The sequence below is a fragment of the Crotalus tigris genome, unplaced genomic scaffold (assembly GCF_016545835.1).
Source record: "Crotalus tigris isolate CLP2741 ecotype Arizona unplaced genomic scaffold, ASM1654583v1 scf7180000017666.379230911805:20528666, whole genome shotgun sequence".
In the NCBI taxonomy this organism is placed as follows: domain Eukaryota; kingdom Metazoa; phylum Chordata; class Lepidosauria; order Squamata; family Viperidae; genus Crotalus; species Crotalus tigris.
The window spans coordinates 1,834,979-1,859,510 of NW_024096552.1; the positions used below are offsets into that span (position 1 = coordinate 1,834,979).

Genomic DNA, 24,532 nt, shown 5'->3' on the forward strand with positions numbered 1-24,532 from the left:
TGCATGGTTGCTCTGAAAAAAAGCAAACCCTCCAAACTTCAGTTTTATTGTTGGAAAAAAATCAGATATCCAGAAAAAACATTTTCCAAATTCTATTAAAAGACTATTAAATTGTCTATTAAAAGACAGTTTTATGAGCTGCAACCACTTCATCAGATGAAAAGGGGAAGAGCACAAATAAAGCTCAACAAATAAACTAAAAATGTAGCACGATCTAGTTCTATCTGGATAACAGAAAACCCTCCCTGTATTTTTTTGATGCTGCACACAACCTTCTTCTTTGGGAGTAAAGGACTCTCACAGCATTTATGATTGTCATTATGACAATGCACCCTAGATGTTTTGATGGAAATATCTGCCAGTGTATTTCCCTACAGGACACCATGGACAGATCGAATGGGTAAAACAGAATATATGGCAGATTGTGAATACTTTGGGGGGAAAGAGTACAATATGCTACATCCCATCTCCATACGCCAGTATCTATAATTATACGTTTCTGCTTTCAAGCTTAGGTGTGTTCTCAACCCACCTATCCAATGCTGATGCTCCAAGACGAGCACGGATTATGTCACTGGTGAGCAGCAGGGTTGGGCCTATGAAGAAAAAGAAGAATGATGACAAAAGCAGCAGAATGAAGCAACACAAGGAAAGAGACCACTAACAAGAGCTCACCAATTGCATTCAGAGCATGTTTGAGTTCCAAGGTGAAGGCTGCCATGGGCACTTCATCACACACTGGAAGGACTGCCACTGTTGAGAGATTACTAGCTGGATTGGTCAGTTCTGAGCTGGAGGTCATGCCAAGACCTGAACCTATATGGAAGATACAATAATCACTGAAACAAACACCTGAAATACCTAGCAGCAACATTAGATACTCGCAGCGACAACTCCATAGCTTTCTGTCAAGCTAGGATGCTCTTTCAAGCTCTGATGCTTTTGGATCATATGGCAACAAGTTGGTGCATAGCCTGAAGTGGGACACTTACTTGGGAAAGGGCCATGCAACTGCTGCAGATTTCCCAGGATCTTCTGACTCAGTAGGTGGATAAGCCGGGTGACAACCTATATTAGGCATTAGAAGATTGGAGAATGCCAGTGCCCAGAATGCGAACAGTAATACATACAGTATACACAACCATTTCTGAATCTGTGAAATATCCAACTGGTGTGATGCTAGCCTGACCTTCTTAAAATGATTTTCTCACTATTCACATCTAAAAAAGTTTTCACAATGCCTTGCCACTGCATTCCTCCATAGTCTATTAAAATGCAACTCCACATGTATCCTGAAGTATTTCCCCGGATAATCATAGTATATCTTTAACTCCTTCTAGCAAAAGCATACTCTCAGCAATGAATCCACCTTGCTTAGAAGATAGCATGGTTGCTACAACATGGAAAAGTAGCATTTTCTGTCATGATTTCCATTTGTAAACCTTTTGAAGACATGATGATTGTGGGGGATAGTGTTTTTCTCATAATGCAATTGAGCCAGTTCACAGCAGACAAGAAAAACTCAACATGAGGGTTTACTTTCCAGTTCAATTTTGATCATAAGGTTACTCTGAAAAACTAGAAGCCTAAAACATACGTTGTTTTGTTAGGGCTATCCAAAACGTTTGCATAAGAAATTAACAGTGCCATCATTTGTATTATTAACACATGGTGAGCTAAGTCAAATAATGAAGTGGAGTAGTTATCTACATATTCATTTTCCAGATCAGTATCTTATAAAGCTTTACAATCTTTCTTTACATTCAACATTTCTGAACACTTATAAAGCATCTCTATGTCCAAAATATGCATATTATGCCACAGAGATCCTATGCGCACAATGTGCACACACATCCTGAGTGGAACAAAATCTGCAGAATGTTCCAAAGATGCTTTTTCACGAGGCAACTGGACTTTCTTGTTTTGCTTCTCATCCAAGAAGCTTCTTGGATGAGAAGGGAAATGATTTCAAAGAAAAAACTAGAAAGTCCAGTTGCTTCATGAAGAAGCATCTTTGGGACAACTATGACCTGGATAACTGAGAATCTCCATAGACAAAATCTGCGGAACCATTTGCAAATTCAGGAATGAGTTGTACATATCAGAATCCAATTATATTTCATTTCTAGTTATCGACTATGGAAAACCCCATTTCTGCCCTCTCTGGTTTCTGACATACTACGAAGGGGAAGGGGGATGAGCAAAGGGGTTTTATGGCTCTCACTTCCTTCATTAAAACTTCAAAGGACTGAATGTGGATCTCACCAAGAGGACTGACCATAACAATATGGCCATCAGCTTTCATCTACTACTCTCGGAAGTCTCCCTTCTGCCAATCGAGAGAAAAAGGGGGTGGAAAGTAACGCCTGGGATTGTCACTGGAAGTGCTTGGGAACACTTAAAACCTTGAATGGTAGGAGTTGGCCCCTCAGGTCCTGCCTAGAACACCTGAAACCATCTTCTCTTAATAAAGATGCCTGTTGGAAGAGATATTCCAAGAGTTTTGTCTTCTTAAAATGTAAAGTGGGGTGGGTCCTTGCAGTACACCAGGACTGCAAAGCTTAATTCAAGTAGAAAATATGGAGAACCCCTGAGCATTCACCTGAGGATAGCGTCTTTTGATGTTGTTGAGAGTCCCTTCTGGTAACTTGGCCAACTCTGTGTCCCGCACAGCATGGACAGTAGTAGCTCGTACTTGATGGGTCAGAGCTTCTACCTATATCACAAGAAATGGGTCACAGTAGGTAAATCACATCACAGTCTTCCCACATGAAAAAGAGCACTCTTCAGCTAGTGAGAGATGCTCTTCTGTAGGTATGAATACCTAGTCCTCACTTAATAACAATAATTGAGACGGCAATTTCCATTGCTAAGTGTTGTGGCCATAAAGCATGATGTCATGTGACTATGATGCTTAGTAACGACAGTTGTGGAGGTTTCTGGTTACTGTTGTTAAGTATGAATTTCATGATCATGGCTTCAAAATATTCAATTTTTATTAAGGATTTAAATTACAATATTATGATATTTTGATGTATTGTCTCATTTTGTAAGTCCCAGTACTAATTGATATTAAAATCAGCTTAATAATTTTTTTGTTTCTACTGAGAATCTTTAATCTTCTAAAATTTTAGTCCCCCAAATTTAGTGTCTAGTTTTTAAAATTATAAATTTACTTATCTTTGTTATGACTTACAATAGCAAGGTAGCCAAAATATATTTGGTTCCCACAAGAACCTATTTATTTTCTTACAATTAATTCCAAAAGTCAATATTCCAAATTTATGTGGACTCTTAATTTATTTATAATTTTCTTAGACAAAAATCTTATTGTTTTTGCTGTTTAATTCAAATTCACTCTTAAGTTTATAACTAATTTTGTTTTGTTCAGAACTGAAGCTAAACTCACCTGGCAACTTTCCAATGTTATCATTCCAAAGGTCTTAATAGGTTTAAGATGGTTAATAGGCAATTTCTGAAACTGTTTATATAGTGAGGCTTGCAAACCTAGCATCCTTTAAAAGCAGGATGGCTAATCCCTTTGTGAAAGCCCTTTGGTCTAGCTGTCCCTCACTGCATGTAGGCATTTCCCTTACTTAGAACTTACCACTCCAATGAGGTCCCCACGCCCATATTCCCCAACGAGTTCCTTCTTCCCATTGGCCTTTTGAATGACAGAGCGCAAGCGCCCATTCAGCACAATGTAGGTGCAGTCAGACTTGTCGCCTTGCCTGGAGGAAAAGGAAGAATCATGGATTAAATTAGTACCCTTCTCTAATAACCAGTAAAGCCTGTCTTAAACCAAGTTATTTCTGTGCAAATATCATGGCACAGTGTGCATCTAACTGAACGGGATTCTTTAGCAAAAAAAAAAAAAAAAAGGCATCACTTTCGGTGAAGACATGGCTAGCACCTGATACACCCATAGAATCTCCTCTCTCTGGACTGTTGTTTTTTTCAACTTAACAGAAAGAACAGGCTTCCTTTCATTTATCTGATTCTCTTGGGTTAGGGACAGTCCCAGAATCATCCCTCAAAATCCTCTGAAACAGCAACAGTTTGCAAGCAGTTTTAGAAACCGTGCTTCAAAATAGCTGGTGAGCTGAAGCTGAGGGGTGGGGCAGAAATCACGTCATTATTGGATAAAACAGCCATTTTGGGATGTATTTTTCAAACGGACAATAAGCTGTGCCCTTTATTTCCTAATCAATTTATGAGACTACCGTGTTTCCCGAAAGTAAGACCTACCCCAAAATAAGCCCTAGCTTGATTTTTTTGGGGGAGTGGGCCTAATATAAGCCCTACCCCCAAAATAAGCCCTAGTTTTGGGCTTATTTTAAAAATCAAGCTAAGATGGGGGTGGGGGAGTGGAGCTGCCCCACGCACCCTGCACCCACTTACCTTGCAGCCAGGCCTCTCCTCGCCAGCCCACTACTTCTCCGGCATTTCGCAGTCAAGTCTTTCCGGAAGGCCACTGCAGCCAAAAACCAAGCTATGGATTCATTGTTCAGTTATCAGCTGCAGAGGCCTTCTGGAAAGGTCTGACTGCGAAATGAAGGCTGGAACACCATTCTTGGCTGCAGAATGAAGTTGCTCCTTCAGCAGCAGAAGAAGTGGGCTGCCTGGCTGGGGCTGTTGGTGCCGGAGATGAATGGAAAAGCCACCTCTCAAAAATAAGATCTGATGCCTCTTTTGGAGGCAAAAAAAAAAAAAAAAAAGGAAGACCCAGTCTTATTTTCGGGGAAACACGCTATTATCTCTATTAGCTAAAAGAGGCTCTCTTTAGTTACAGCTTATCACTCCTTTCTGAGGCTATGCATCATTTCTGAGATTCCTTTATTATTAAACGACAAGGAAAAGTGTTGCTGGAGGCAGCTAAAATAAGGAGGCATTTTGAAATAAGGATAGAAGTTATGGTCTTAATTTACTGCTTTTAAAATAAATTGTATTGTGTTCTTCTGGTGATTGAAATTTTCCAACTTTCATGAACTCAGATTGGCTAGAAAAAATGAATGAATGAATGAATGAATAAATAAATAAAAATTGTGAACACTAGAGGGAGCTACGAAGATGTTTAACACCGAGCTGGAGTTTGTGGTCATGGACATTTTTGAAAAGCCCATACAGAAAATCATTTATACCATAAATCAGCTAGAGTCCAAAGATACTAATTATACAGAGGATATTAAAAAAGAACATTATCAACCCACTGTAGAAAATTATCAACCCACTGTGTCAACTCTAGAAATGCTGGACAATGCAAATAATGTAACTATATCTTTCAACTATAAATCTGATATCAGTTTTTATTATGGTAATGGTTTGAATACAACCCTCCCAGTGCAACTGAAACAAGAGTGCCAAGTAAATTCACAACGCTTAAGAGGTCAAATTTGGGATTTTTTTCCCTCATGGATATGAACAAGGTCAAGAATTCTTTGAGAAAAAAAGATAGACATCTTAGAGAAGGAAACTTTATTCTACGAGGATTTGCTCCAGGTTTATCTACAATGTCTAACAGAACAGTCTTGGGACATTTTTTTCATGGATATAAATAAGACTGAGAATTTCTTGAAGAGACTTGATAGACACTCCTGAGAAGAAAAAGATGTCATTCTATTAAGACAAGCTGGAGGGAGTGATTTAAATTTAATGATTTAATTAGTTTGGATGGATTTTTATAAGTTTGATATATGTATTGAAATAAAGCTTTAAGGTTGCTTTATATGTATAAAATAAGTTTGTAAATGCGTCTTCTGTCTTTTTATGTAATGCTAAATAATCCCCAGAGTTTGTATAATACTATTGATTATATTTGAAAATAAAAACTGATAAAGATTTACTCCATGAGCATAAACTCGAGGGAGAGATTTGAATTCATGACCTAATTGGAGTTAATTGGACTTATATTGGTGTGATATATGTAATTGAAAGAAAGTTCTAATGTTTTGTGTTCTGGATTTAAAATAAAGAGTTCCCTCCCCCTTTTTATATATATAACACTTGAGTATTTTTTAAAGTTAGTAAAATATTCAAACTAGAAAAAGTGTTTTCTCCCTTTAGGGTTAAAAAATGAAATATAGAGGATTCTCTTAATATGAATTATGATAAAATTAATGAGTTAACAGAAATATATATTGTTCCCCTCAAAGAGAAACAGAGATTGTCAAATTGATTCTTTTATCCAAAGAAGAGACTATATCTAACCTTGTTTCTATTTTGAAATTGCTTCTGGATTTTGGACTTGCAATGAAAAAAAAATAAAACTTTGATTTTGTTTTTGCTAATTAGATAGGTTTATTATTATAGAAATGGCTTGTACATACTGTTGTGTAAAAGAAAGTCACGATTGTAATGTTACCTTCTATTGTGCTAAAGCAGTGGTTCTCAACCTTTTTAATGCCGCGACCCCCAACCGGTCGTAAGTCGAGGACTACTCATCCGGTCGTAAGTCGAGGATTACTCAACTGGTGCAGCACTGTTTGCAGAATGGGACTTTTGGCAGGCTCAGCAGGGCAGAGACAGCCTGGACAATTCCTATTGGCTTTCAAAAGCCAATAGAATAAAAGGGAGTAGCACAGCTAAGGAAAAGGGGAAAAAATGGTGGACTGCGTTGTTTGGCGACCCCCGTGAAATGGTCGTTCGACCCCAAATGGGATCCCGACCCACAGGTTGAGAACCACTGTGCTAAAGAGAGTTGGAAATTGATGGCTTTTTCTTTTCTTTTCGCTCTTTACACCATTTTTTCTACTATTTTTTTTAATTTCTCTTTGTATTTTATAGTTTGATAAACCAATAAAAAGGTTTTTTTTTTAAAAAAAATAGCTAAGGAAAGGTATCAAATGGAGACCAGGGAGCCAAGAAAACAGCCCCTTTCTCTTACCTGTAAAGTGCTCGTCCAGCCTCTACTGCCATCCAATCAATAGCGAAGTCCATTTGACGCACAAAAGGAGACATGCGAGCTGCCACAGTATGAGCCACACTCAATACCACACTTGGCTGTTCCCTCATAACCCTAAGGAGGATTCAGAAGTTACTGGAAGACTACAATTTGCAATATATAGAAGTTCCAGTTCATTTCTCAATTTTGCCAGAGTGGAGAAAGAAATAGATCCAATTTGGATTCAGGGAAGATGCTGCTAGTTAAGAATTACAGCAATGGATGCAGTGAATTTCAGGGCAAAGCTAAATTAATTTTTACTTATTTATTCATTTTGTATCGCTGGCCATCTCAACAAGTGACTTTGGGCAGAGAACAATCATAAATCATAAAACCAATTAAAAATAAAATTATAATGAAAGCGAGGAAATATTATAATTCATAAATGTTAAAACAACCAGGAGGCAAGACCTTTTGCATACTAGGGGCTCAGACCGGGGCACATATAACCAAGTCTTAGGGCCCTTATGAAGGGCCAGCAGGATCATGGCCATCCTGATCTCTAGAGGGAGCGTGTTCCACAAGGCAGGTGCTATGGCAGAAAAGGCACACCTCCTGGTCCCGCTAGCTGGCATTCCCTGACTGGCAGGGCCCAGAGTACGCTCATCCTGCCAGACTGGACTAGATGGGTAGAAACATCTGGGGAAAGACAGTCCCTCAAGCAATTCAGTCCTAAACATGAAACAGCACTTTTAATTGTACTCAGATGCACATTGGCAACCAATGCAGCTCATGGGGTAGAGTTATTATATTTGCCAAATAACACACCATTTACTGTATGTGCAGCTGTATTCTGCACCAGCTGAAGTTTTCAAATGCTCAAGAGCAGCTCCATGTAGAGAAGTCCAGATTTATGTATTCCTTTAGTGGAAATTTATCTGCTCCATTAGTCAGAAAAATATGTATACCGTCTTAGTGGAAAATACTGTAAACTGTATAGTTTGTACACACATACACACACATACTTATGTATATATCAGCTTTATCTAGCAAGAAGCAGAGATGAAAAATGAGATGTGGCAGAACAATATTTCTATACAGCTCAACATTGTCCACTAAGAATTCCTGATTTTCACTGCCCATCCTCATATTTTATCCACTTCAGTCAGGCTCCTTGATTTCAAAAGAGCAGCATGCTTAAAAAGTCAGGCTTTGGATTCTGATAGAGCACCTTGCTTTTAAAGAAAGATAACCATTATTTTTAGGTAGCTCCTTCTACTGGAGAAGGGAAAGAGAGGAAAACTACACCAGAGCCATGAAAGCCCTTCCTGAGCAAAACCACACTGACAGCATAAAACCACAGACATAACCATTCTTTTCTCTCTATTTTACCTGTGAGATGACCCAACCAACCTCACAGCAGAGAACAGCAAATGACTTAGGCTAAAAGAACAGGAGCAGTTGCCACATGTGAACATGGCTAATGATTGGGAAATACATGATGGCAGGAGAGCTAGGCAGAAACCAGGCACGTTTACGCACATGGTACCCACTCATAAAAGTCAGACTTGGAGATCTTAAGAAAAGTACAATCACGATTTGCTTTGATGGTGAAAATCAGTGGTTCTCCAGTAAGCACTGCTAGCTGGCCCACCATCTCCCCAGGTTGCACCAGGAAGAGGCACACGTCTTCAGCCTTGTCAATCATCCGCTGGTAAACATGCAGACAGCCCCAAAGTACAAAGTGCAAGCTGACATCCTGCCAAAAAAGACCAGAATAAGCAGCCTCTTCCAAGGGAATTGGGTCACCACTGAGCAGGATTCAGAAGCTTTAACAGATTTCTAGAAGTATCTTTTTTAAACAAACAAACATCTCTTTATATCTCTTAAAATTTAAATTGATGAGGTTGCTAAAAAGCTGGAAATTAGTGTTTTGAGAGAAGTGTTTTGTACCCAACCCTTCTTCCTTTCCTGACAAATTATTCCTCTCCTTTTCTAAGCCACAATCAAAGTGGCCAGATTCTTATTAAAAGCTACAGCATAGGGTTCTTACACTGTGGAAAGAAATCTTCAACAATTTGAACTGTGAAGAATCCACATGTGAATATACACTGAAATTCAACCCACATAAAATGCTTCTTGAGAATTCTTTTCTTCTAGAACACAGTCCATCCAACATTAGGTCCTGATTACAGAAAAAAGCTATTTTTGTTTAAGAAAGCCCTCCTTTCATCTTTTTTTTACCTTTAAGGGGAGGAGAGATGCTACAGTTATCATATTTTTCTCTGACTAAGCTAATTTATGATCTTGTATGCCATCTACAATACTTACTTGATCTCCTTGACGTGCAATTACTGTTCCTGCCTTGGCATGATGCAAAAGCACCCGATTATTTAGTAAGGATGAATCCTATGGAGAGAATGGCAGAGTGATATTAGGTGTCTTCCCTGTTTGGAATAGGAGCTGAATCCATTTCACCTCAATTACACCTTGTAGAACAGAGTCAAGAGTAAAATCAGGAAACTAAGTCTCTTCTCTATAGCTTTCCTAAAATATCATCATTCTCTAAAAGCTCCAAGGCGAAGCTGTTTCCACAGCTTCTTTTTTAAAAAAACTGAAGAAAATAAGTTTCAGCCTCACATGTTCCTATAGGAGAACAAGTAATTTACTAGTACTAGAGAACATTTGCAATATAGGTAGTCCTTGCTTAACCATGGCCCCATAGTAATTTGGCCTGCAATTTCTGTCACTAATGGACACTTGTAAAATGTGACATCTTGTAATCACATCACTTAGAGTTGGCAATCCCAGCAGTCTCTGTTGTCACTGTTAAGCAAGAATCACAGGTTGTGAGAGTTCACCCTGGGCGTCATGGCGACACTGATGAAAGAAACCAGAGCTTCGGTTTCCTAGTCTGATTTTGCTTTGTCTGGAGACCCAAAGAGGTCAGAAAGTTGCCCTGGAGAGGCAACAAGGAGGAAGGGAAACCTTGGGAGTTCGGAGCCAACAGCGGTTGGCCCGAACGAACTGAGGAAACTCTTTAAACAGGTGGAATAAAGGCTGCCGGCAAGTACGCAGACAGCCCACACCACAGACAGCTGAGTAAGAAGTGAAGAGTTGCGGCAGAGCTGCCGAACAGCTGACTGTCAACAACGTGTTTGATCTGGGTGAGATTTTTCTTTATTTCTCTTCCCTATGGACTTTTAAAATATAATTCCCTGAACTGGATAACTTTTAAAAGTAAAAAACCCAGGAAGACTTGGGATGAAGAGAGTTAAAAGAGGCGAGAAATCTGGAATGGGGGAACAAAATTAAGGAATATAAAAATATGCAGAAAAGATTCAAGACTGATTGAAAAGAAAAAAATGATAATCTGTTGTTAGCTAGTTTTTCTGATTTGGGAAGATTTTTTTTACTTTGTTGTGAAAGAGCATTTTAAATAAGTTTTACTACTGGATAGAGACACTATAACTAATGAGGACATCTAGTGGTGAAGGAAGATACTACAATAATACAGAAAAAATCAGAAGAGTGATGACCTTGAAACAACACCTGTGCTAAACAAAGAACATCCTGTTTTTCTACAAAAGAAAAATCAATGATTTTTTTAATTACATCATTCAACTTTGGACATAACTATTATAGAAACTATTTAGAGACAGGGCTTTTTTTCTTTTCTTTTTTTTTCTCTAATATTTTTGAACTGACAGAAATATTTAGATTAGACTTATGCAGTTGGTGTTTTTTATTTTGCTGGATTACAGTTTAAAGTAGTTAGCTTTTTTTTTTTTAAAAAAAAACATGGATTAGCCTAAAGCAGTTGGCTTCCTTCTAAACCTAGATTATAGCCTAAAGCAGTTGGCTTCTTTTTAAATTTGGATTATAACCTAAAGCAGTTGGCTCCCTTTTAAACTTGGAATACAGTCTAAAGCAGTTGGCTCCCTTTTAAACTTGGATTATAGCCTAAAATAGTTGGCTCCTTGTTAAAGTTGGATTTTAGCCTAAAACAGCTGGCCTTTTTAAAGCTGGATTATAGCCTAAAGCAGTTGGCATTTTTTTTCTTTCTTTTCTCTCTATGGATTTATAAAATTTGCCTGATTAAACAATGAGTGCACCAAACCTCACTAAAATTACAAAAAAAAAAAAAAAAAAAAAAAAAAACCTGTTTCTGCACCCTCTTCTGGAACATCTAGTCCAGCAAGTCAGGGATCTATTGAAGCAATGTTACAATGAGAGAAGGCAAACAACTCCAAAAAGAGATGCATGCGACCTTACAATTAATTCAAGAAATGATGCAGAAGAATCATCAAGAAACAAAAAGCAATGTTGATAAGCTAAACAAACAAATGCTTGACATAAAGACACAATTTGAGGTTCATCAACAAATGATCCTTAAAAATGAACAAAGAATTCAGAAGGTGGAAGATCAATCAGAAGATACTGGGGGAAAAATCGAAGCACTAATGACAGAGATGAAAGATTAGAACAATCAAATCAAAACCTAGAAGGAGCAGTTGCTGCTTTGGGAATGGAAAAGGTGGTACACTATTTGAGATTCCAGAACAAACTCAAAGATAAAGAGGAAAATATAGCCGAAGTGATTATTAATCTATTAGCAGAGGCCCTAGAAATGGAAAGACTGGAGATGCAGCAAGAAGTGGATGAATGAATTCAAGTTAGGCAAGGAAACACAAATTGTCCAGAGAAGTCCATGTAAGATTTATGAAGAAAACAATGAGGGATGAGATATTAAGAAGAGTTAGAGATGATCCATTACAATATAAAAAAATAGTAGTGCTGAAACAGATTCCCAAGAGAATAAGGGATACTCAAAGACAACATCATTTCTTGACTACAAAACTGATTGCAAAAGGAGTAAATTTTAAATGGCTGATGCCAGAAGGGATTTTAATCAATTGGAATAACACAAGAAATTGTTTGGACTCAGTGTGGAAGGCAGATGATTTTGATGAAAGATATAGAGCATTTCTGGGAGAAAGAACACAATATCAACAAGAGGGTGGAAAAAGCCAGAAACAAACAGAACAAACAATAGAGGAAACAATTACACAGGTGGAAGTGGAAAAAGAGAAGATGAATCAAGAAGATGAGGGAATAATAAAAGAGCAGAGGATTATGAGATCAACAAGACCTAAATATAAGTAAACCAAAATGGAGAAGGAAAATTGATTTTTTTCAGTGAATATAAATGAATTGAATTCCCCATCAAAAAGAAAAAGAATTTTCAAACAACTACAAAAATTAAACATTGATATAATTTGTTTGCAAAAGACACACACAAAAAAACAACATCATAAATTTTTGGAAAATCCAAAACTTGGAAAACTTTATTATACATCAACTCAACAAAAAAGAGTGGAATAGTTATATATGTCAAAGAGACAATAGATTCCAAAATGATTTATGCAGATGAAGAAGGAAGAATATTAATGGTAGAAATATTTTTAAATCAAAAACAGATACTTTTGATAGCAATATATGCATCAAATAATAAACAAGAATTTTATCAAAACTTTCACAGAAAAATAGTAGAAATGGAATATCAAAATATATGCTTAATTGGGGATTTCAGTGCAATAGCAAATGGGACATTAGACTATAAAAGCAGTAAATCATGGAAACAAGGAAGAAAAAAATTACCTAAGACTTTTTTCAATAAGATAGAGAAAATTGGTATACAAGATATCTGGAGAGAAACGAACCCAGGAAAATCACAATACACATTTTATTCTAAAAGTCATAAATCTTGGTCCAGAAATGATATGATTTGGATGACGTCTGAATTAAGGCTTAATATGCAGGAAATGGAAATAGAATTAGGTACTTGGGCAGATCATAACCTCTTAAAAATGGTGTGGAAAGGTGTGGAAAGGAATGCAGAAAAAAATAAGATGGACTTTGAATCAATCTATATTAAAAGAGAAAGAATTTATAGACTTAGCAACAAGAAATGGATTTTTTCTTTAAAGAAAATAAAAAAGAAGATACAACATTACAAAATGTACAGGATATAGCCAAAGCATATTTTCGAGGTGTAGCGATAACATACATGGCACAAAATAAAGAAAAGAGACAACAATGTCAGTTGTTACGAGAAGAATTAAAAAAATTAGAACTTGAACTACAAATAAACCCACAAAAGAAAATATTGAAAAGACAAATGGAAATAATAAAACATAAATTAAATTTAATAGAATCGGAACAATTGGCACAACAAATTAAAAAGGCAAAGCAATTTTTTTTGAAAATGCAAACAAACCAGGAAGATGGTTAGCTTATAAACTTAAAAAACAGAAGGAGAAAAAATTGATAAACAATTTAGTAGATGAAAAAGGCTGTTTACAATTTAAAAATGAAGCAATAAAAAAGATAATTAAAGAATACCATAAGAAACTGTATGACAAAGAAGAAACTCCATGGGAGAAAATGACTCAATATATGGAAGAAAATAATTTACCAAAAATTCCAGAAAACTTTAAGACTATGTTAAATGAAAACATAACAATGATGGAATTGACAGAGGCAATAAAAAGACAAAAAAATGAAAAAACACCAGGACCAGATGGATTCCTGGCAGAGTTTTATGAATGTTTACAAGATATATTAAGTTCACCATATGTAATGAACTTTTATTGGAGGCAAAACTCCCAAATACATGGATAGAAGCAAATGTTACTTTGATACCAAAAGAGGACTCATATCTGACCCAGATCAAAAACTATAGACTGATATCACTACTGAATGTGGACTATAAAATCTTCACTTCAATAATAGCTGAGAGGCTGACTTCCAGTTCCGGATCACGGCATGTGCAGTCTAGCGCAGAGCTCCCTGTCTTCGCCGGCTGCTTTCCCTCTGCCGGCAGACCCTTAATCGGGTTGAAAAGTTGCCCTGGAGGGGCGACTACGTCGAGGAGGCCCTCGTTGACTGCGGAAGGGCGGCAGCTCCTTCCACGGTCCGAGCTAGCTCCTTAGGGCTGTCGGAGAAAAGATCGGCCAGTAAAATGGCCAATCACCTAGTTGCAGCAGCCGAAAGTCAGAAGAACTGCTAAGCGTGAAGAACCACCATGGAGAAATCCGGGTGAGATCTTTCCTTCCCTCTCTTAGCCTCAACTATTTTCCTGTAAAAAGTCTCTGAATGACTTCCCTGCCCTAAGAGAGCAGCGTTTGTTTACTTGAAAAAAAAAAGCTTTGAACAAAACTATAAAACAGTAAATTTTTATTGGATATTTAATTTTTTGGATATGTTGGGGCCCTGAAAAAATCCTTATTATAGAACATTATTATTATTTTATCTACTATGCTGGAGATATTTGCTTTTTTTTCTCTATTTTCCTAATGAGATAAAAAAAAAATTTAACCCGGAAAAAAAGATGTTACAGCCTACTGACGACATCTTGTGGTGAAAAGTGTTACTGCAATTGTACTTTCTCTTAGTGTTTGAGAATGGATTTGACCTTCAAATGATAATAAAAGGGAAAAGATAAAGGCCTTGAAGCAACTGTGGGCTGAATTTGCTTACTAGAAATTGTGGAGGTGGATATTTGTTGATTTCTAATAAATATAGCTTCTACTAAAAGACTAAAGATTATTTTATCATGGAAATGGAGGAATCTTACCCACAGCTTGATTATGAGCTTATATTGGAAAAAATCCTGGAAGCTACAGAGTACATGAAATCTTGGAGAAAAATTAAAGATCATTTTGCAGAACCACAAACTGAATTTCAAATTTTAATGGACCAACCTATAGACCAAGGATCAGTAAAGGAGGAACAGACTAGCTTTAAAGAGGCCTATATGCAACAGTGCACACAATTTAAAGAGATGGAAGAAGCTATTGATCAATTGAGCTCTAGAAAAACACTTGACTTAAAATCTCAAACTGAGACTCTAATTGATCATTCCACAAGTCAACTAATTACTACAGAAGAGGATACTTCATAAGCCTACGTACAAATTAAAGAGAACTCTGATGATCAAAGAATGACTTCAACTGAAATACTTGCAGTCTTAAAAGCAACAGGAACTGACTTTCAGATGCGATCTATTGAAAGCCGTGATAATCTGGATAATCAACTAGTAATTACAACATGGAACAAAATTGACTATACTATCCAGATGATACTGGAAGAAAGGGAAGAGAACTTAGAGCAGACTGATGTGTCGATAAATACCCATACTCAAATACTGAGATTTGATGATACAGATGCAGTATTATGGAAACTGGCCTGGCACAGAAAGAAAGCTAGAGTTAGTTTTTAAAATGTGATTTAAAATTTTACTTAATGGACTAATTTAACAATTAACTGAGTATGTGAAGTTAGCAAGATGATATTTTATGTAACAATATGCTTGTTTTAGATATGATAATTATTTGGACGAGATTTAAATCTTACCTAATGGACTGAAATGATTTTTTTTATAGAAATAGATTGACTGATAGATTATATATTTAAAATAGAGTAGAGTAATATTTTTATTTTAAGTAGGATAACTATTTTGTAGTGGAAGAAGAAATAAGAGAGATTTGTGATAAGAGAAGAATTGGTACTAATCAATGACTTATTAGACTAAGAATTAGAATATATCTGGAAATATTAGAATGTTACTGTCGGAATATTATGTGTATTGTAGACGAGATACCCGAAGTGCTAATAATATGTTTATTCAAGATTAAATTGGATTATGGTAATTGTAAATTAGTAAAGCTTAAAAACAGGATTTGGATTTACATAGATGTAATGTACAAATGGATTAACCTAAATATGTTATACTATTAGAGGGAAATAGAGAGGGAATATTTAATGAATTAATTTGAGTTATATATATATATATGACTTTGTCTTTGGATGATTGATTACCCCATCACCACAGTGTTTCTTGAGCACTCTGATGTAAAAATTAAAAAACTAATAAAACTTGTTTATAGAAAAAAATAATAATAGCTGAGAGGCTGAAAAGATTTTTGACTGAATTTATACACCCAGATCAAAATGGATTTTTGCCAAACAGACAAATAAAAGATAATTTGAGGGTAATACTAGATATATTGGAGTATTATGAACTTCATCCAGGGAAACAACTAGCACTAATATTTTTAGACACCTAAAAGGCATTGGTAATGTTTCTTGGCAATTTATGATTCAACAATTAAAAACAATGGACTTTGGTCAAAACTTTATAAATACGATTCAGACAATATATTAGAATCAAACAGCAAAAGTAATTGTAAATGGGGATTACACAGAGAATTTTGATATACGAAAAAGCATAAGACAAGGATATCCATTATCCCCATTGTTATTTATCTTAACTTTGGAAGTTTTAAATAGAAACATTAGGCAAGATCCAGAAATTAAAGGATTGAAAATAAAAGGTGAAACCTACAAACTGCAAGCATTTGCAGATGATTTGGTATTCATTCTAGAGGAACCTTTAGAGATGATTCCTAAATTGTTGGAAAAGATAAAACAATTTGGAGAGACAGCAGGATTAAAGATAGAAAAAAAAAACTAAAAAGCTAAATTTTACAGATAAAACAAAAAAGCAATTATCAGAAAAAATAGAATTGCAAATAGTCAAAAAGGTCAAATATTCAGGAATATATTTGACAGCAAGATGTTCAACAATAAAAGAAGATAATTATATTAAATTGTTAAACCAAATAAAGCAAAGCTTGATTTGGAAAAATGGAAGAATCTTCAAATGTAGGTGTTAGGAAGAATTGCTATAGTGAAAATGAATATATTACCAAAAATATTATTTTTATTTCAAATGATACCTATAAAGCTAGAGAAAAAATTCTTTGAAGATTTAAACTCTCTAATTCAAACATTTATCTGGCAAGAAAAGAAAGCTAGAATTAAATTGAAAATGTTACAAGAAGCCAAGGGAAATGGAGGCTTTGGCTTGCCAGATTGGGTTTTATATTATCAAGCATCAGTGTTAACATGGATAAAAGAATGGATAACTCTTAAAAATAAAACATTGCTGTATCTGGAGAGACATGGCATGCTTGGTTGGCATGCTTTTCTATGGTATGGAAAAAATAAAGTACACAAATACTTCCAAAACCACTACATTAGAAATGCATTATTATTAACTTGGGAAAAAATAAAATGTAAAATTTATTTGAAAATTCCAGGATGGCTTTCAACAATGGAAGCATTTGTACATCCAAATCTAGTCAGTCTTGATAAAATATGGACATACAAAGATATTCTAAATTCTGAAGGGAACTTAAAATCCAGGCAAGAGATAGAAAATAAGGGCATCGATTTAACATGGTGGTCACATTTACAAATGCAAGTCAGATATGATAAAGATATTAAACAGTATGGATTTTACAAAGAACAGACTATGTTTGATCAGACATTATTAACTTCTGATGAAAAGTTAATTAAAAAAATGTACAATTTCTTACTAAATTTCAAAATGGAAGATGAACAAGTACAAGAGGCAGTGATAGTATGGGCAAAATTTTTTGGATATAATATAGACTTAGAAAAGTGGGAAAGTTTGTGGGAAAGAAACTATAAATTGACAATGTCAGCTTCATACAAAAAAAACTTATATAAAATATAAGTAGATGGCAAAAATGTTTAAAAACATGTTAGAGAAATGTTGGAAATGTAAACACAAACCAGGTACTTATTATCGTATGTGATGGACATGTGTTAAAGCAAGGAGATATTGGATAATAATCTACACTTGGTTAGAAAAAATATTAGAGAAACACATAGACTATAAACCTGATTTTTTTTAACTAGGTATAATGCCAGAAAAACTTGATAAGCGAAGTACATATTTGATTCTACATGTGATAACAGCGGCAAGAATTATATTTGCACAATATTGAAAGAACGAAGAAATACCATCAGTAGAAGAAATAATCAAAAAAATATTAGACTGTGTGGAAATGGACAGGCTTACTTTAAGGTTGAAAGAAAAAGAAGAAATAGAATATTTTCAAACTTGGGACCTATTTTATCAATGGTTATAGAAAAGATTTAGGGATTAGGAATTTAATTTGTATTAGTGAATAAGATACTCAGACAACACATTTTTGTTGAATGATAATTATTGAACTCTGTTAAAAAAATAATAAAACTTTTCTCTCACAGTCCAATCCACTTCACAGAGTTGTTGTTATGGGGAAAATAGGAAGGATGAGTATTATGTATATTTACCACCTTGAGTAATTTATAAAGTAGTAAAGATGGGATTAAAATCTAATAAATAAATAATAATAATCAAAGTGGCTGCTGTTGGGATGAGAGAGGGTATGCAGGTGGTTGTATAGTATATGCAATCTATTTCAAGCTAAGGATGGCTGTTATCAGGTGGGGGAGGGTATAAGAATGGCCAGTAAGGTATGGTGCAAGTGCTATGGAAGTGGTGGTGGCTGGGTGGGAAGACTTACTGGAGCGACTCGTGACCTTCCCTGCTGGCTTCTCCATTGACTTTGTTTTTTGGGAACCTGGTAGGAATTGTAAATGGAGATCATGTGGTTGCAGCATGCTGTAACTATCATAAGTGTGAATCAGTTGCTAAGTGCCCATATCACAATCATATGACCACAGGAGTAGTGTGATACTTTGGGAACTTTGAGGACCAGTAGTAACTACTACTTGTTCAGTGCCTTGTAACTTTGAACGATCACTGAATGAATAATCATCAAGTGAAGACTACCTGTACATAGAAATGAGAGATTTTGCTTCACTCATTAAAGCAGCACATAGTCCCCTTAACAACTACCATAAGCCAGAGGAGGAGGAAGAGGCTGGGCCTGTTTTCCTGCGCTTTTCCTTTGGCTGCGGCATGTCTTGTCCCCAAGGGTTGCTGGGCAGATTGTGACTGGATAATCTGGAAGAGCCATGCCAAACATGGGTGGCCAATGCTGACTAAGGGTCGACTGTCTTTGAGCCTGGCTCACTTGGATACCTGCTTAGGCAAGGCTGGGCTACAGGATGGGCCAGCGGGGTGGCAGGGCAAGGGCTTCAGAGGCTCTTCCCTGATGAACGTTCTCCGGAGAGCTCATCTGAGAAAAAACCAGGGCTTACCTGAGCAGTGATGAAACTAGACAGCAAGTCGTTAAGTGAGGACAACTTGAATATTAGGCTGGTAATCCTTAAAGAAGGACGTGTAGTGCTTTGGATCCAAAGGGTAAAAAGGTGTTCAAAACAAGTATGGGCGCTCACATTGTGTGCCAGAGATGCCTTCTTAAAGAATTTGCATCTTTTTCTGAGTTTATATGCTAACCAAGTGATCTTAGGAAAAGAGGTGCTTGCAGACAGCTTAAAGGCTTAGTAAGAACACATCTGGAATACTGCATCCAGTTTTGTCAACACGTTACAAAAAAGATGTTGAGACTTTGGAAAAAGTGCAAAGAAGAGCAACTAAGATGACTAAAGGCCTGGAGACTAAAACATATGATTTGGGAATGCCAGTCTAGAGAAAGAAAGGACTAGGGGGACATGATAGCAGTATTCCAGTATTGAGGGGCTACCACAAGGAGGAGGGGGTCAATTTATTTTCCAAAGCACCAGAAGGCAAGAAAAAAAACAATGGATGGAAACTAATCAAGGAGAGAAGCAACCAGAAGGCAAGAAAAGAAACAATTGATGAAAACTAATCAAGGAGAGAAGCAACCTGAAATTAAGGAGAAGATGTCAGAATCCAATTATATTTCATCTTTAATTATCAAATATAGAAACTCCCAATTCTGCCTTCTTTGGATTCTGCCATAAGAGGGAGAGAAGGGGGAGAACAAAGGGGCTTTATGGCCCTCACTTCCTTCAGTACACTTCAAAGAGCTGAATGCTGAATGTGTGTTTATTGTAACCTCGAAGCGTTAGCATACCAAAGGAGGGTATTTGCCTTTCATGTAGTTATCTGAAGTCTCCATCCAGACGGAAGAAAGAAGAAAGGGGGTGGAATGGTGATACTTGAAACTATCACTGGAAGGGGGGTTGATTGGGTGGGACTACTGGGGAACCCCTTAAAACCTTGAGTGGAAGAGCTTGAACCCCAAGTCCTGTCTAGCATGCCTGCAACCATTTTCTCTCAATAAAGGATTCCTGTTGGAAGAATTATTCCAAGAGTTCTGTCTTCTTAAGATGCAAAGTGGGGTGGGTCCTTACATTAGACAGGACTTGCAAAATTAATCCCCCTGGAAGGGAGACCCTTGCCGGGGGATTTTGCAAAAAATTTACCATGTCAGACAATGGAGAAAGAGAGGGGGAAAACTCCCTGGAAAGAGAGCCGCTGACCCAGTTGGAACCTTGCCAGATGTTGGAATCCGAGAGGCCAGATTCCTCAGGAGAAGAAGTGGTGGAGACACAGGACCACAAGCCTCACTGGTCGATGGGCGTTGGAAAGAAAAGTGAGTGGGGAAAGGAATCAAGAAAGGTGACCCTGAGACGGGGACCAAGCAACCAGAATGGAAGCAGGAGATGGAGAAATCCCTGCACGCAAGTGAAGAGGGAGGAAGCTGGGCACCGTACTCAGACTGGATCCTAGAGAAAGCTATTGACCTGATGAAGAGAACTCTCAGCTCCCTAGGAGAGGAGAATACTGAGCCCTACGGCTGCCCCAGTTCCTGGAGCCACAAAGGGAGAGACACCGAGGGGGACGTGGAACCTGCAACCCCAGGGGCATCTACTGATCCAAGAGCCCCCACCCCCTACCGGACCATAGATGGCAATCTGGACGGAAGACACTACCACCCACAACGGAGGCACCGATCCATTCCAAGACGTCCACCGTTGGAGGTGAAATTCAAAGGGGAGCCAACACGCTTGGGGTTTTTCCTAACCCAAGTACTCAGCTACATGGAGGAATATGGGCAGGACATTCCCAGCGACAAAGCCCGCATCCGGATCGTGCAATCTGCCCTGGATGGACCAGCTGCGGATTGGGTAGTGAACTTGCATGACTCCACTGCCCCAGAACTCAGTAACTTCAACCGTTTCATGTCCTCTTTGAGAAGACGATTTGAAGACCCCCTGGCTGATCGCAAAGCCCGTGAAAGAATAACAACGATGAGGCAAGGCAAACGCCCAGTGGCCGAGTATACACAAGAATTCCCGGCCATTGCCAGCAAACTGAATTGGCCAGAAGACATCCTCCTTGACCATTTCAAAGACGGACTAAACTATGATCTATATGATGCTTGCCTGCCCCGAGGGGACCCACATCGACTTGAGGAATGGTACGTCTTGGCAGAGGAAGCAGAGATCGACATATTGAAGAGGCACCGCCGAAGAAAACAATGGAGCCGCCCCCCGCCTGAGCTGACACACCAACCAGTGAAACCATTGGCTACAGCCAAGAAGAAAATGGGGTGTTTCAAGTGCGGAAGAGAAGGGCATCGAGCTGTAGAATGCCGCTCAAAGGCCCCCCAGCACAACCCAGACAGATCCCCAATCAACAAACCCAGAGGGTATTCAGCTAAGCCAAAAGAAACAACCATGAAAATGATGGAAATTGCAGAAAACCCCACCTCTGCTCACCAAGGGGAAAGAACTCCAGCCTACACCACAGGGACGGTGGATGCCTCAGATGACAGCTCTGAAGGCGAACCCCTGGTAAGTGGACGCATCACACCCATCTTCAAAACAGTGACTATATTAATCCCCCCCATGCCCGAAGCTGTGAAGGTGAAAGCCTTAATAGACTCTGGCTGCACACGCTGCCTCATTAGCCCAACACTAGTGGGGAATCTGGGCATCCCATCCAGGAGACTGGAACAACCAATCTCATTTGGCCAGTTAGATGGATCCATCGCAGGGGGGGTGCCAGCTACCCTAGCCACTCTACCAATACACCTCTCCCTGGGCAAACATGAAGAGGACATAACGTTTGTGGTGACCCCAGGTATGGAATGCCCAATGATTCTAGAGATGGAATGGTTGAAAAAATGGAACCCCTGGGTAAATTGGAGGACGACAGAAATCAAATTCCCGAAGGGGGACCCTATGGACTTAAAACCCCAAGAGAGGCTACCAGAATCAAGAATAGAAAAAGCATCCATAGTAGAGGAAAAAAGATTAACAGAAATACCAGAGGAATATAGGGACCTTGCTGAAGTCTTCAGTGAGGAGAGGGCGAATGAGCTTCCCCCCCACCGACCCACAGACTGTACCATTGAATTCAAGCCTGGGGCAAAACTCCCGAAGCCCAGATTATACTCCATGAGCCCAAAGGAGAAGGAGGAAATGGAAAGATTTATAAAAAAAAACCTGGAGAGAGGTTTCATTGAGCCAGCCAAGCCTAAAGTGGCTGCCCCGGTCCTTTTTAGAGAGAAGAAGGATGGCTCTTTACGTTTATGCGTGGATTATAGGGCCCTGAACACAATCAGTGAAAGCAACCTATACCCGCTGCCCCTCATGAAAGACATGCTGTCACACCTATCGAAAGGGAAAATTTTTTCTAAACTAGACCTAAGGGAAGCTTACTATCGCGTGAGAATCAAGGAAGGGGACGAATGGAAGACTGCATTTAACTGCCCCATGGGGTGCTATCAATTCAAAGTCTTTCCATTTGGATTACAAGGGGGCCCTGCAGTCTTTATGCAATTAATCAATTACGTTCTAAGGGAGCACCTGTTTAAGGGGGTCCTTGTTTACTTGGACGACATTCTTATCTTTACCGAAACAAAAGAAGAACACGTCAAACTTGTCAGAGCGGTTTTAAAGAATCTGCGAGCCGCTCACCTATATGCCAAACTCTCAAAATGCGAATTCCACCAGGAAAGGATAGACTACCTAGGCTATCGCATATCCCCACAGGGCATTGAAATGGACCCAGAGAAGGTCAGAGCAGTATTAAAATGGGCACCATCCCGCACAAGAAAGCAACTACAAAGTTTCCTGGGCTTTGCAAATTTTTACCGCCAATTCATCCCTTCATTTGCACAGATAGCCTTGCCCCTCACTAACTTACTAAAAACGAAGGGAACATCCTCAGTAAAACCTAGCCAGCCCCCCCCCCCACCCCTAACATGGACACTGGAGGGCCAAGCAGCGTTTGAGAGACTAAAGAGACTTTTTTCTGCCGAACCAGTACTAAGGCACCCAGATATGGACAAGCCCTTCATAATACAGGCAGATGCAAGTGATGTGGCAGTGGGGGCTGTGCTATTACAAGAAAATGATGATTCAGTATTGCAACCCTGTGCATATACATCTAAGAAACTCACGGAAACAGAACAGCGCTGGCCCGTATGGGAGAAGGAGGCTTATGGGATACGTTGGGCATTACTCACGTGGCGACAGTTCCTTGAAGGCAACAAAATCCCCTTCCAGGTATGGACTGATCACAAAAATTTAGAAGCCCTGAAAACTTCCAGGAAACTCAATCCCAAACAAGCCCGCTGGTCCCAGCATTTTCACCAATTCCAATTTAAGCTCAAACATTTACCAGGAATAAAGAACTTCCTGGCAGATGCACTATCTCGCATGCCCCAATATAACAGCGCACGAACCACAGACTCTAGACCAATAATGGCAGAGTCACAACTGGCAGCACCAGTAACCACAAGAACCCAAGCCAAAATAAAACCACAACTGGCCAGCCAAACTGGGATTGAATTCAGAAAAAGTTTGGAAACAGATGAATGGTTCCAGAAAAACAAAAATGTGTGCACAATGAGAGACGGGTTGCCTTGGGTAGGGGAAAAGTTATATATACAACAACTCAAAGAGTCACTTTCATGCACCTTTGCCATGACACAAAATCAGCAGGGCATTTTTATTTTGGATTTGTAAACTTTACACTTATTAAACGGCAGTTTGGTGGCCATCAATAAAAAAGGACATAGAAAGTTTATGTTGCCAGCCTGCCCACCCTTTGCATTCAGCAAGGGAGTTGCAAGGGAAATCGCCAGGCTATTACAACCAGGGGCAATCCCTCAGCCCCCTGGAGTGAAATAGCCAGGGATTTTATAGTGGAATTGCCAGAAAGCAATGGGAATACTGTTGTCTGGACAGTCACGGACTTGTTTTCCAAACAGGTGCACTTTATCCCCTGCCAAAAGAGTCCCACTGCAAAGGCCTTAGCAAGACTTTTCATCCAGCACATTTACAGATTGCACGGGGCACCCCAACGCATCATCTCTGATAGGGGAGTGCAATTTACGTCTGCATTTTGGAAGGACTTTTTATCTCTCTTAGGGACCACTCAGGGACTGACATCTAGCCATCACCCTCAGACAGATGGACAAACGGAACGTGCCATTCAGTACTTGAGCAATATTTGAGATGCTTTTTAAATTTCCAACAGAGTGATTGGACGGACTTACTTCCTTTTCCAGAAGTTGCCTACAATAATGCAGTCCACTCCAGCACAGGTTACACTCCTTTTCAAATAGCCACCGGTCAAAGTTTCAACCCCATGCCAGAATTAACCCCAAACGAACCAACGATCCCTTCGCTGAAAGAATGGATGGAGAAATTACAAAACACCTGGCCAATAGTCAGAAAGGCACTAGATGAAGCTAGGCAGGCATACAAAACACAAGCCGATAAAAAAAGGGTTGAGCCTACACCATTCATTATAGGAGAAATGGTGTACTTATCTACAAAATACCTAAAGTCCCTACAGCCCTGTAAAAAACTTGGACCAAAATA

At 38.5% G+C, this 24,532-nt stretch overlaps 1 protein-coding gene across 21 annotated transcripts in view; it reads right to left on the minus strand.

Moving 5' to 3' along the window:
• The window catches only part of PNPLA6 (patatin like phospholipase domain containing 6), a 108,581-nt gene that overhangs the window by 20,067 nt on the left and 63,982 nt on the right, over positions 1-24,532 (minus strand). For all 21 annotated transcript variants that reach the window (XR_005555906.1, XM_039336424.1, XM_039336414.1 and 18 more), the window contains 8 exons: positions 9,212-9,289; positions 8,434-8,639; positions 6,884-7,015; positions 3,608-3,731; positions 2,603-2,716; positions 993-1,068; positions 676-816; positions 533-596 (listed from right to left, as the gene is read on the minus strand). Coding sequence is in view for 20 of the 21 variants with exons in the window: in XM_039336424.1 (XP_039192358.1) it covers positions 533-596; positions 676-816; positions 993-1,068; positions 2,603-2,716; positions 3,608-3,731; positions 6,884-7,015; positions 8,434-8,639; positions 9,212-9,289 (935 nt within the window). In the remaining variant the exon portion in view is untranslated. The remainder of the gene's footprint in view (positions 1-532; positions 597-675; positions 817-992; positions 1,069-2,602; positions 2,717-3,607; positions 3,732-6,883; positions 7,016-8,433; positions 8,640-9,211; positions 9,290-24,532) is intronic.